General features: G+C 21.2%; 1 protein-coding gene across 4 annotated transcripts; it reads right to left on the bottom strand.

Annotated features, from left to right (window-relative positions):
- Nucleotides 1-96: 96 nt before the first annotated feature.
- Nucleotides 97-12,511, bottom strand: LOC122501522 (beta-1,3-galactosyltransferase 5). 4 transcript variants are annotated; one of them, XM_043611056.1, is made up of 3 exons: nt 12,254-12,511; nt 6,998-7,600; nt 97-677 (listed from the first exon to the last, which is right to left on the bottom strand). In XM_043611056.1, the coding sequence occupies exons 2-3, from the start codon at nt 7,563-7,565 to the stop codon at nt 163-165; spliced, it is 1,083 nt and encodes a 360-aa protein (XP_043466991.1). In that variant the 5' UTR covers nt 7,566-7,600; nt 12,254-12,511; the 3' UTR covers nt 97-162. The 4 variants fall into 4 exon arrangements, with proteins under 4 accessions (XP_043466991.1, XP_043466990.1, XP_043466993.1 ...); XM_043611055.1 differs by having other exon boundaries at nt 6,998-7,597; nt 12,254-12,510; XM_043611058.1 differs by lacking the exon at nt 12,254-12,511 and adding an exon at nt 11,507-11,633 and having other exon boundaries at nt 6,998-7,597.

The raw sequence follows: 12,511 nt of genomic DNA, 5'->3' as shown, positions 1-12,511 counted from the left end.
GACCCCTAACATCTGATGTTTGAACAGAAGTAAAATACCAAGACACTGTCAAAGGTGAATGAATATATGAATAAACAAAGAAAAAACAAGAATATGTAAAATCAACAAAAAGAACTACTTAAATTTATTAGGTAAGAGTATTTTCACTAAAGTATTAATTTATTAGTTTACAAATTTATGATCACTTAAAATTGAGCCACGGGAAACAATACTATGCAGAGCTCTTATTTCTTCTGCCGTTAAATCCGGCGATCCAAACAAAAAATTTTTAGAACAAGCAGAATTTTGAAGAATGTCATTTTTCTCTTGTTTCGACAGTACAAGTGAGTGTAGTGACACTTGAGTTAAATTAACTTTCCTAGCTATGGTTCCAGTGATATGCACATCATCTATCCAAAAATAAGGTTCTTTTTGAGCTTCGCGGTATAATAGAAACGCAGTATCAGGAGAGTAAAAAATACCCCATCCAGCGCAATAAAGGGGGTAATGTCTTCCAGGGTACTCTCGAGGAGATACTCGCCATTTTGATCGGTACGATCTTTTCACTTTCGCGTTAATTGGATCACAAATCATGAGACGTCTCGCGCCCCATGGAGACAAATGATGCTTCAAGAAGTCCAACACTGCAGTGATATGCACGAATACATCATCATCCAATTTTAATATGTATTTGGCACCTGCAAGATAACAATGGTCAATTATAATAATCGTTCTATTTATTTGTATGTCATTCGTCTACTTCATTGGAATTTATAATTCGACGCATTCTGTTCTTAAAATGCTAATGCATTTCAAGGCTTCACACTCATATATACTAAAACCTACTATTTACTACTTTTTTTACATTATGCTACTATTTGGGTACTTTTTTTAGATTTTACCCACTAAAAGCTACTATTTCTGTTTTTTTCGAGAATTTACTTTAAATTCGCTATTACTAGAAATAAAAAAAACTATTAAAATTATTCTCAAAAATTATAATCAAATTCTTTAAAACGATTCAATTATTTTCAAAAAATATTCCAAATTCTATTCTCATAAAATTTCGCGAAAGAATTCAATTATTTAAAAAAAAAAAATTGATAAAATTCATCCTCATATCAATTATTTTTATAAATAACTAAATTTCCACAGGAATTCAATTAATTTAGAATAGTATTTTCAAAAAAAATTCGAAATTTCAAAATAATTCAATTACTTTCACTAATAATAACATTTTTCATGGAAATTCAATTATTTAAAAACATTTTTGATAAAATTCTAAGTAAGAATTCAATTATTTTCATAAATAATAAAACTCATCGAAGAATTTTAATTATTTTCAATACTATTTTAAATTAATTAATCGAAAAATTCAATTATTTTCACAAATAAAATTTTTCACAAGAATTCAATTATTTAAAATAAAATTTTCATAATATTTATTATATTTCGCAAAAATAAATTATTTAAAACAATATTTATAAAATTCTTATAAAGAATTACGATATTTTAAAAAATTACAATATCTTTTACAGAAATTATTATATATATATATATTATTATTATTATAATAAAATTGTTCGAAGGAAATCAATTATTTAAAAAGGAATATTAATTAAATTTTTAAAAAAATAATTCAATTATTCTTTTAGATTTGAATAAAATTCTTCCTAAGAAATTAATTATTTTCATAAATAATTCTCCGAAAGAATTCAATTATTAAAGATAAATAACAAGATTATTCCAAAAAATTCAATTATTTTGAGGCATTTTAATAAAATTCTTTGCAAAATTCAATTATTTTCATAATTAAATTATTTTTAAAAAATTCTGATAAAATCGTTTGCAAGAATTAAATAATTTTCATAAATAATATAATGTTTCTCCAAAATTCAATTATTTTCAAAAAAATTTATTAAAATACCACACAGACATTAAATTATTTTCAAACATTTAAATAGAATTCTTTATAAAATTTAATTATTTTTAAAAACTTTTCGCAATTCAATAATTTTCAATATCAACTATTTTCATAAAATTTCCAAACAGAATTCAATTATTTAAACAATTTTTTGTAAAAATCTTCGCAAGAAGTAAATTATTTTTATAAATATTTAAATTCTTTCATTAATAATAATAATTCGCTGCAGGAATTCAAATATTTTTGAAAATTTTAATAATATTCTTTAATAATATTCTTTTTAATAACTATTCAATTATTTTCATGAATAATAAAATTCATAGAAGGATTTCAATTATTTTTAAGACAATTTTACAGGAATTACTTGAAAAATGTTATTATTCTTGTATCAAAAATTTAATTTCAATTCTTCGAAAATATCAATTATATTAAAAAAATGTTTTTTCTTATTCTTTGGAAGAATTCAAATATTTACAAAAATATTCAATTATTCTTTTAGATTTTAATAAAATATTTTTTCTACAAATTCAATTATTTAGAAAAATAATTCTTTGAAAGAAATCAATTATTAAAGATAAATAACAAAATTATTCTTGAAAATTCAATTATTTAAAAAAATTCTAATAAAATCGTTCACAAGAATTCAATTATTTTCATAAATAATAAAATGCTTTTTAAGAAATCAATTATTTGCAAAAAATTTTAATAAAAATTTAAAATTTTAATAGAATTGTTTGTAAAATTTAATTATTTTTATAAACTTTTCGCAATTATTTTTATAAATATTGAAATTCTTTGATGAATAATAAAATTCGTTGCAGGAATTCAATTATTTATTAGCAGAATTAGAAAGAAGTACATATTTTTGATGAAAATTAGAAAATAGTCAGAAAAATAAAATATAGAATGGAATTTTTGTCAGTTTTATGAAGTTTCTAAAACGATTTTTTGTATCGTCAAGTTTAATTTTTCAATAGATACTTTTTTACTACTTTTTTAAGATTGAAAGCTACTTTCTGCTACTTTTTTAAAATTAATTATCGAGTGCGAAGTCTGCATTTCAAATAGTGTTGAAAATGCAATTTTTTGACACTATCTCGTTTTTTTATAAATTTAACCGAAGCTTCAGTCGATTTAAAATAGAAAAAAAGTCGAAAAAGTCGTTTATTTAATTCAGTGTCGTCAGAAAAATTTTATTTTGTACTCTTCTGATATTTCACTGATTTCTAAATTTAATTATTTAAAACTTGAATAATTTCGTTAAATAAATATTTAAATACTTAAATTAAATTAAATTTCTATTTAAAACCTTCTGAAATTTAATAACTTCTAAAAATTACATCTTTAATTCTCTTAAAATTCAATTATTTTCTACAATTTTTTATCAAACTTCTTCTCGAAATCAATTATTTTTAATAATTTTCCGAAAGTTCTTAGAGAATTCAATTATTTAAATACAACTTAGAATGTTTTCAGAACCTTAATTTTTGTCAAATAAATCTGTTCATATTGTGATCTATAGACCACAATATAAACAGATTTATTATTTAAATAAAAAAATTCAGTTCTTTATAAAGATTCTAACTGTCCATGTTTTTTAAGTTATTAATTAATTTTCAAAAAATTATAATAAAAAAATTCTTAACATTAATTTTTCAAAAATATTTTAAAAATAATTTATGAAAGATAAGTTTTTTAATTATATATTGTAATTGAAAAATTTCCAAATAATTGCAATTTGGTAAATTCTATTAAAAAAATAATTGAATTCTTAAAGAATTTTAATTATTAATATAAACGCGATTTCTCCAAAATTTTAATAAATCTTAAAAAAGTCATATGTTGTTAAAATGTTAAAATTAATTGTAAAAAAATTTTAATGTTATTATTTTTTGTATGTATTTGAATCTTTGGAAATTTGTATTTGAAAATATTGAAAATAATTGAATTTTAAAAAATTAGAATGCAAAAAATTCTAAGAATTATTTTTTTCAAAAATTTTTTTTGAAGCTAATTCTCATTAATTACCATTTTTAAATTTACACTTGAAGATTTTTCATTAAAATTTTTGAGAAATCAATTATTTTCAAAATTTACAATTAAAATTCTTTTAAAGTTTATTTTCAAAAATTTTTATCAAACACTTTGAAAAAAATCAATTATTTTCAATTAAATTTGACAAAATTTCAATTATTGAAACTCTTTTTTTATTGTAAATTTTGAAAATTTATTTATAAAAAATAGTTAAATTATTTCGAAGAAATTATTAAAATTTTAGGAAATAATTGAATTTTATAGAAATATTTGAAAATATTTAAATTCTTCCGAGAAATTCAATTATTTATTTATTTATTTATTTACAACATAAGATCCCGCGATCCAAAGTGGATCATAAATGGGTAACGAGAAGTCGTACAATCTAATCGTAAATCTAATCGTAACTATATATATATATTTTTTTAAAAAAAAGATTAAACAATATAAGTATGAATATATGTATAAATTTTTCTTTTTCTTAAAAGATTAAACAACATTAGATTTTGCGTAATTCTATGATTAATTTTAAATATATTTAAATTAAATATTATAATTAAAATATTAATTAAAATTTATAATTAAATTGAATATAATTGTGAATTCGTTAATAGACGAATTTGATGTGGGAGTTAAAAGGTAAAACGGTGCGAAGGTACGTGAAGCTAATCTGGGAATTTTTAAGTTAAGTTTTAAGATGTTTTGAAAATAATTGAATTCCTGCAATGAATTTGACTATTTTTAAAAAATAATTGAATTCTTGCGAAGAATTTTTCCATTTATAAAAATAATTGAATTGTTTCGAAGGATTTATTAAGATTTTAGAAAATAATTAAATTTATTCGAAATATATTAAAATTTTTTTTAAAAATTAAATTCTTCCGAGGAATTTAATTTCAATTATTTTCAAAATTATTATATATAATAATCGTCGTGATTCCAGATTTCCGGATCTCTGTCCACACTTGAAGTTAGTTATAGTTATTCTTTTGTTTTTTATACGTTTTGATAGAAAATAGAAATATACATATACATATACATACATTATAATAATCGTAAGTTTCCTTTCCGTTAGCAAATTATCTGCATTCATTTGTTTGTTTTGAAAATTTAATTTTGTGGGTTAAGTATTGGCATTTTTTATATATTTTTTAATGTCAAACTTTTTAATGTGGAAAATACTTTACTTATTAAATTGTCTCGACTCTTTGGTAAAAAATCTAAAATTATCAAAAATTCAAAAAATTTCAAAAATCCGTTTTTCTTAAAATTCAACATTTTTTCCTCTCTTTTATGGGATTTAGCTTCATTATTTTTGTGCTTTTGGAAAATACTTTACTTATTAAATTGTCTCGACTCTTTGGTAAAAAATTTAAAATTATCGAAAATGATCAAAAATTCAAAAATTCGAATTTCTTAAAATTTAACATTTTTTCCTCTTTTTTATGGGATTTAGCTTAATTATTTTTGTGCTTTTGGAAAATACTTTACTTATTAAATTGTCTCGACTCTTTGATAAAAAATGTGAAATTATAGAAAATTATCAAAAATTCAAAAATCCGAATTTCTTAAAATTCAACATTTTTTCCTTTCTTTTATAGGATTTAGCTTTATTATTTTTGTGCTTTTGGAAAACACTTTACTTATTAAATTGTCTCGACTCTTTGGTAAAAAATCTAAAATTATCAAAAATTCGAAAAAATTCAAAAATTCGATTTTCTTAAAATTCAACATTTTTTCTTCTCTTTTATGGGATTTAGCTTCATTATTTTTGTGCTTTTGGAAAATACTTTACTTATTCAATAGTCTCGACTCTTTGGTAAAAAATCTAAAATTATCAAAAATTCGAAAAAATTCAAAAATCCGATTTTCTTAAAATTCAACATTTTTTCTTCTCTTTTATGGGATTTAGCTTCATTATTTTTGTGCTTTTGGAAAATACTTTACTTATTAAATTGTCTCGACTCTTTGGAAAAAAAATAAAAAATTATTATAAATTATCAAAAATCTGAAAAATTGAATTTCTTAAAATTCAACAATTTTTTTCTCTTTTATACCATTTAGCTTTATTATTATTTGAATTTTTATTCAAGAGAAAAAATGGAAAACTGAAAAAATTTAGAATTTTTTAAAAATTACAGGCCTTTTCCATGATTTCCCTGATTTCCAGATTCTGTAGGAACCCTGCTTTTGTCTGACTTTCTTCTAAATTATCGAATTCAGTGATTTCTGGGGTGAATTTGGTTAAGTTGTAAAATGATTAATTTCTATTTGAATTCGTTTTTTTTTGAATGTAGAAAATCTGATGTTAATTTAATTCTTTTTTCGTTATGCACGGCAAAAAATATTTAGCTGGATGAACTACAGATTTCACTTTAGTAGCGAAATTATTCAGTGCTTCAATTAATAGTTTCGTTATTCTAGAGAAACTTATCGCTATTTCAAGTAAAACTTTTTTCAGTGTGTAATAACTATTATTTCTTTAAAAAGTATTTAATTTAAAATGGCTTTATAAAATAAGCAATGCAAAAGATGACCCAGATACTAATTGTAATTGTTCTAGCCATAGTTTAAGTCTAGTAATGTAAATTCTATTTAAATTGAGACCATTGAGTGAAATTATTTGAATTTTATTTAGTTAAATCTCTTTGTTAGGTTATAATAATTATTTCTTTAAAATTTTTTAAATTGTTTAAAATAAGCAGCCCCATACAACATTCCCGCGCGCTTGCGCGCGGATAGTTTGGCTAGTTTGCAATTAATATTCTTCAAATGTTGATTTTCAAAAAATTTGGATAAAACACTTTAAAAAAAATCAATTATTTTCAATTAAATTTGACAAAATTTCAATATTTATTGAAACTCTTTTCAATTGTAAATTTCGAAAATAAGTTGCATTTTATACTAAAAATTATTGCAATATTCGGAAGAAAAGTCGAAAAAGTCGCATTTTTTTAAAATAGTTGAAAAAAGTCGAAAATGTGATAATGTCCGAGGCCTGACTTTTGGAACCAAATGGCTAAAAAATGGCGTAAAAAATAAAAATTGAATACTACTCACTCGGACAATGATATGTGGCCCATTTTAGAGCCATGACGTGTTTATAAGTCATATTCCTATAGGCATCAAGAAAATTCCCTTGTATTAAATCACCATACTTGAGATCTTCTGTTTCAAGCTCTGCTTGATATTCCTCAGACCATCCAACAAGGAAAATTGTTGTTACCGATGATGATGATGATGATGAAGCTCGACCCCATGTTTCGCGAATGACATTTCTCTTATCGAAATTTTTCGGAGCAGAATGAACCATCATTAAAAGAAGTGGTTGTGTCTTGTTACACATATCGTGATTTAAAAGAAATTTAAAATTTTTTAAATCAATAAGCGTATTTTCATCGCCATTAGAAAGTTCGCTTACTTTAAACGAATGTGAGTATTCGGTACTGTTTCCTGGAGGGACTAATACATAAGTTGGTGTTGTCATTACATTAGCCGGCAACACAATGAAAACTTGGTAAGCGCTGCGACACCAGAAGAAAGCGCATCCAGTGAAGGTGAGAGCGAGTACAAAGATAAAGTAACATGATGAAGATCCAAAGGCAGGTAACCGCCTCTTATCGAGCATACTGACGAAAACGTTGCATTATCATTCCAGCTCTACTAAAACAGAAACAAAAATTTATTATTGCAAACACTCTTCGTTTTATATTCCCCCATCATTTTACTCATCGATAATTAAAAACCAAACTAGCAAACAATTCTGATTTCTCACTCACTTTTTTTCAAAATAAAATTAGTAATTTTAAAAATAATAGAACGTAAAAATTTTTAATTCAAATTTATTTTTTATAAAAATAAAACATGAATTGGAATATAAAATTTTAATATTATTATAATTATGATAATCATATATACTGACATAGGGAATTCAGGGAAAAGTCAGGAATTTTTATTAAAAATACTGAAAAAAATAAAATTTTTAGAATTCATAAAAAAATTCTGCATTTTTGTGTCTTTTTTGTATGACTCATAAACTATAAAATTACCACGAATTCTAATACAAACCCTTCAGTTTTTTCAATTTCTGACAAAAATTTCTTTTTAAATAACTTAAATCTTGAACAACTATCATAAAATAAATAAATTATTTAATGAATAATTTTACTTGAATATTTCGAAATTAATTCAATTTTAAAAGAGTTGCGTTTACAATTTTCATAAATAAATTAACTTCAAACGGTTTCAATTTAAAATTTTATAAAACTTCAATGTTGAATGAATTTAATTAAAAATTTTAATAAACTTAGATTTTTGAAAAATTTTAATAATTCAAAATCTTCTAAAATTAGTTAAATTTGTCAATATGTAATTAATTAATTATTAAAAATAATGGATTTATAATTAAGAATTTTAGTTAAAAACACTAAAAAAATTGAATTTTGAAGAAGTTACAAATGATTGCAAAAATTCACCCCAATTATTATCTTTATGAATAAAAAAATTCTTCTTCAAAATTCAATTATTTTCAAAAATTTTCCTCATTTCAATGACTTTCAATATTTACTGTTTTAATGAAATTACCCAAAAGAATTCAATTAATTTAAAAACAATTTTAATAAAATTGTACGCAAACATTTAATTATTTTCATAAATAATAAAAATTTCCCAGGAATTCAAATATTTACAAATTTTTTATAAGTTTCTTCTCAATAATTCAATTTTTTTCATAAATAGTAAAACTCATTTTAAAATTTCAATTACTTTTAATACAATTTAAATCAAATTCCACAAAAAATGTAATTATTTTTTAAAATTTTATTAAAAATTGACACAAAAATTCAATTATTTAAAAATTTAATCATATATTTCTTTATCGGAATTCAATCTTAAGAAACATTTAACTATTAATTTTTGTATTCAAATAATTAAATTCTTGTAGAATTTTCTAATAAAAATTGATTTCAAAATTAATTTCAGTTAAAATTTTAGATTATGTTCAACATTTAAAAAAATTCTCTTCAAAATTTCAATTTTCTTTAGAAATAATAAAACTCTTCTCCAAAATTCAATTATTTTCAAGAATTTTCCAAAAAACTTCAATTATTTAAAAAAAAAATTTGATAAATTTACACACAAACATTTAATTACTTTCATAAATAATAAAAATTTTCCAGAAATTCAATTATTTACAAATTTTTTATAAATTTCTTTGCGACAATTCAATTATTTTTAAAAGTAATAAAATTCTTTGCAAAAATTCAATTATGTTCAAAATTTACAAAAAATTATCATTTACAAAAATCCCAATTATTATCTTTATAAATAAAAAAATTCTTCTTCAAAATTCAATTATTTTCAAAAAATTTAATAAAATTCTTGTCAAAATTTTAATTATTTAAAAAAATTTTCCTCATTTCAATATGACATTCAATATTTACTGTTTTAATAAAATTACCCAAAAGAATTCAATTATTTAAAAATAATTTTAATAAAATTGTACGAAAACATTTAATTATTTTCACAAATAATAAAAATTTCACAGGAATTCAAATATTTACAAAATTTTTTATAAGTTTTTTCTCAATAATTCAATTTTATTATTTTCGGAAATAATAAAACTCATCGCAGAATTTTAATTAGTTTTAATGCAATTTTAATCGAATTCCTTGAAAAATGTAACTATACTAAAAAATTTTATTAAAACTCGTCAAAAGAATACAATTATTTAAAAATTTGTTTATAAAATTCTTTATAAGAATTAAATTTGAAGAAACATTCAATTATTCAATACAAATTTATTTTTCTATTTAAATAATTAAATTATCGTAGAATTTTCTAATGAAAATTGATTTAAAAATTAATTTTAGTTCAAATTTTAGATAAAAAAAGAATATGAAAATAATTTTTAAGAAGTTCCAGTATTCTTAAAATATAAAATAATGATTATAGCACTCGATACTCTTTAATTATTATAAAACATAAAGAAATCGATTACTCCGAGTCGAAGACTCGGAGTAATCGTTATCTTTATGTTTTATAACAATATTTTTAAAGTTGATTAATTTCAAAAAGATTTGAATTTGAAATTTTTCAAAATCTTAATTCCTATGGAAAAATAATAATAATTAAATATTTACAATGTTTAAAAAAGAAATAATTGTTTTTGAATAATTTTACAATTAAAGATATTCGTAAATAAATTTAACAGAACATTTTTTTCAATAAAATTTTTTTCCTTATTTTGTAAAAATTCAAAAATTTTCAGTTTCATTTTCAATGAAATTTTCTAATTTTATTATATACATTATAATTTAGTTATAAACATTTTTTTCCTTTAGTTTTAAAAAAACTTTGAATTTTATTAAAACAATTAACAATATTTTTTAAAGAAAAAAAAAAACAAAAGCATACGCAGAAACTATAAGTTCAAACTGTGGACAGAATGAATGAAAGAATACGTAGATTAATATATATATGTATATAGTTAATAATATTAAGAAAAAATTAATTTATCTTTCTCGAGAAAATATATATAAAATTGGTTCAAGTAAATAGCTTAGAAATCTGTCAGATAATAATACTTTAAATAAATTAAATCATCAACTTTATTATTTCATTGAAGAAGAAAATTCTCCTGATATTCACGCAGTATTTTACAAATTTATAAAATTGACCAGTGAATTTGTAAATATTTTTGTTTCAATTTCACTTTTACTGTTATTTAAAGTAAAAATTAAATAAAAATTGAATTGCACGAAATTAATAAGGCATACGTTCGGATAAATGGTCTTGTAATAGAAATTTGCTCTGTTTCGAAGTCTAAATGATTTCCTTATCAGGAAATTTATCAAATGATAAAATAAACAATAAAAGTTAGCAAAAGATATAAAAATTGCATTTTTTTAGCACATCAACGATCGAATTGGATAAATTATTCAATTATTTACATTCCTCATTCTAGGAGATTAGTGTATAAAAAATAATGTCTCGCGTTAATTTCTCAAGTTCATTAATTCTTCCTTAAAATTAAATATTTATAAACATTATTGCCCTTTAATAATGAATTTGCCCTATCACGACTTCTGATTTTTCAATTAGGTACAATTTTTTTTGAAATAATGAAAAAAATTTGCATAATTTTTGTTTATAATTTTAAAATATTGTTGGGACAAAGCAAAAAAAAATGAATATATAAATAAATAAAAAATTCTTTTTTCAGAAGAAACTGAAAATTTTGTATCAAAAAATTATTATTGACAAATTAAAATTATGAAAATCTTTTTCTATTATTTCACTTTTCACTTGATTCACTTCCCGAGAAATGTCTGATAAATTTATCGCATGAATTTCTTTACGATTAAGTATCTGACAGTTGAAATAATTAAAATGAAATTTGAATCAACTGGCAAAACAGACAAAATTACAATAAGTTAAGAAACAAATAGAATTTAAAAAATATTATTGACTTGTCACAAAAATAAATAAATTACAAAAAAAACTGTTTCACATTTCAAATCAGAAAATTAAATTATAAAAACAACAACAATGTAAAAATATAAATCTTACAAAAATTGACTGGAAGCTCTTTGACAATGAAATATCTCGAACTGTGTGATTATTTAAGTTGTCTTGACATTCACTTATAAATATATGTACCTAGGTATAAATATTTTAATATTTAATAGAAATTCCTCAACTATCTCTATTTACAAATTTTACCAACTATTAACAGTGATTTTGAAATTGAAAACGAATTTTAATTAATATTTAATAGCTTATTGTGCACTTAAATCTAATCACTGAAATAAGGCAATAAATGATTTCAACTCAAACTTATTTCAGAAATGTAAACTTTACTTAATATCAACAGTAATTAAAGAAACAAGGAATAAATCATTTTAAATTAATTTCGAAACAATTCTTCACGTTTTCATTTTTTAAAAAAAAATTAATAGAAAATCAACTTTCTTTTCACTAAAATGTCAAATCCTTGAATTCGAATAAAATGAATAAAATAAATTCAACCTACTGTATTGGAATAGATTTTTTTTTTTGTTGATACTTGTTTCAATGAAACTTTACACACAATAAATAAATAATTGTTCACTAGTCATACTATAGTTTTTAAACAAATCAGAAACTAAGGCTATAAGTTTGAAATTAAATTATTAAGTTTAGAAGAAAAATGATTAAAGCGAAATATTTAGAGAAAAATAATAAAGTAACTTACTCAATTTAATAACATGCTCAGTGCAGAAAAAAACAATTATACACATTTAAAAGAATAACAATGTCATTTAAGATTTAACCTACTTGACGCATGCCTTTTTAAAAGATTCCTTCATCTCAAGAGGTTCAGCTTTGTTCGTTTAATATTCTGTTTATTGCATCGAAACAGAAATTTATTAATTCACTATACAAATATAAATATCTACAGATAATATCACTAGCTATAATTCAATTTAGAATGCTTGGATATTTATTTTAAAAAACATATTTCAAAAAGCATTTCCATTTTTATAATTTAAGAACCTACTACCGACATATCAACACTCACAAGCGAAAAAGCGA

This window comes from Leptopilina heterotoma, unplaced genomic scaffold, assembly GCF_015476425.1.
Source record: "Leptopilina heterotoma isolate Lh14 unplaced genomic scaffold, ASM1547642v1 Lhet_21, whole genome shotgun sequence".
Classification (NCBI taxonomy): Eukaryota; Metazoa; Arthropoda; class Insecta; order Hymenoptera; family Figitidae; genus Leptopilina; species Leptopilina heterotoma.
This window is presented reverse-complemented; position numbering and strand designations above follow the sequence as displayed.

Bases quoted from the DNA above. Each gene is read 5' to 3' on its own strand.
- LOC122501522 (XM_043611056.1), bottom strand. From the start codon at position 7,565: ATGCTCGATAAGAGGCGGTTACCTGCCTTTGGATCTTCATCATGTTAC. The intron at 678-6,997 runs GTGAGTAGTATT...GTTATCTTGCAG, and splicing joins GGCCACATATCATTGTCCGA to GTGCCAAATACATATTAAAA.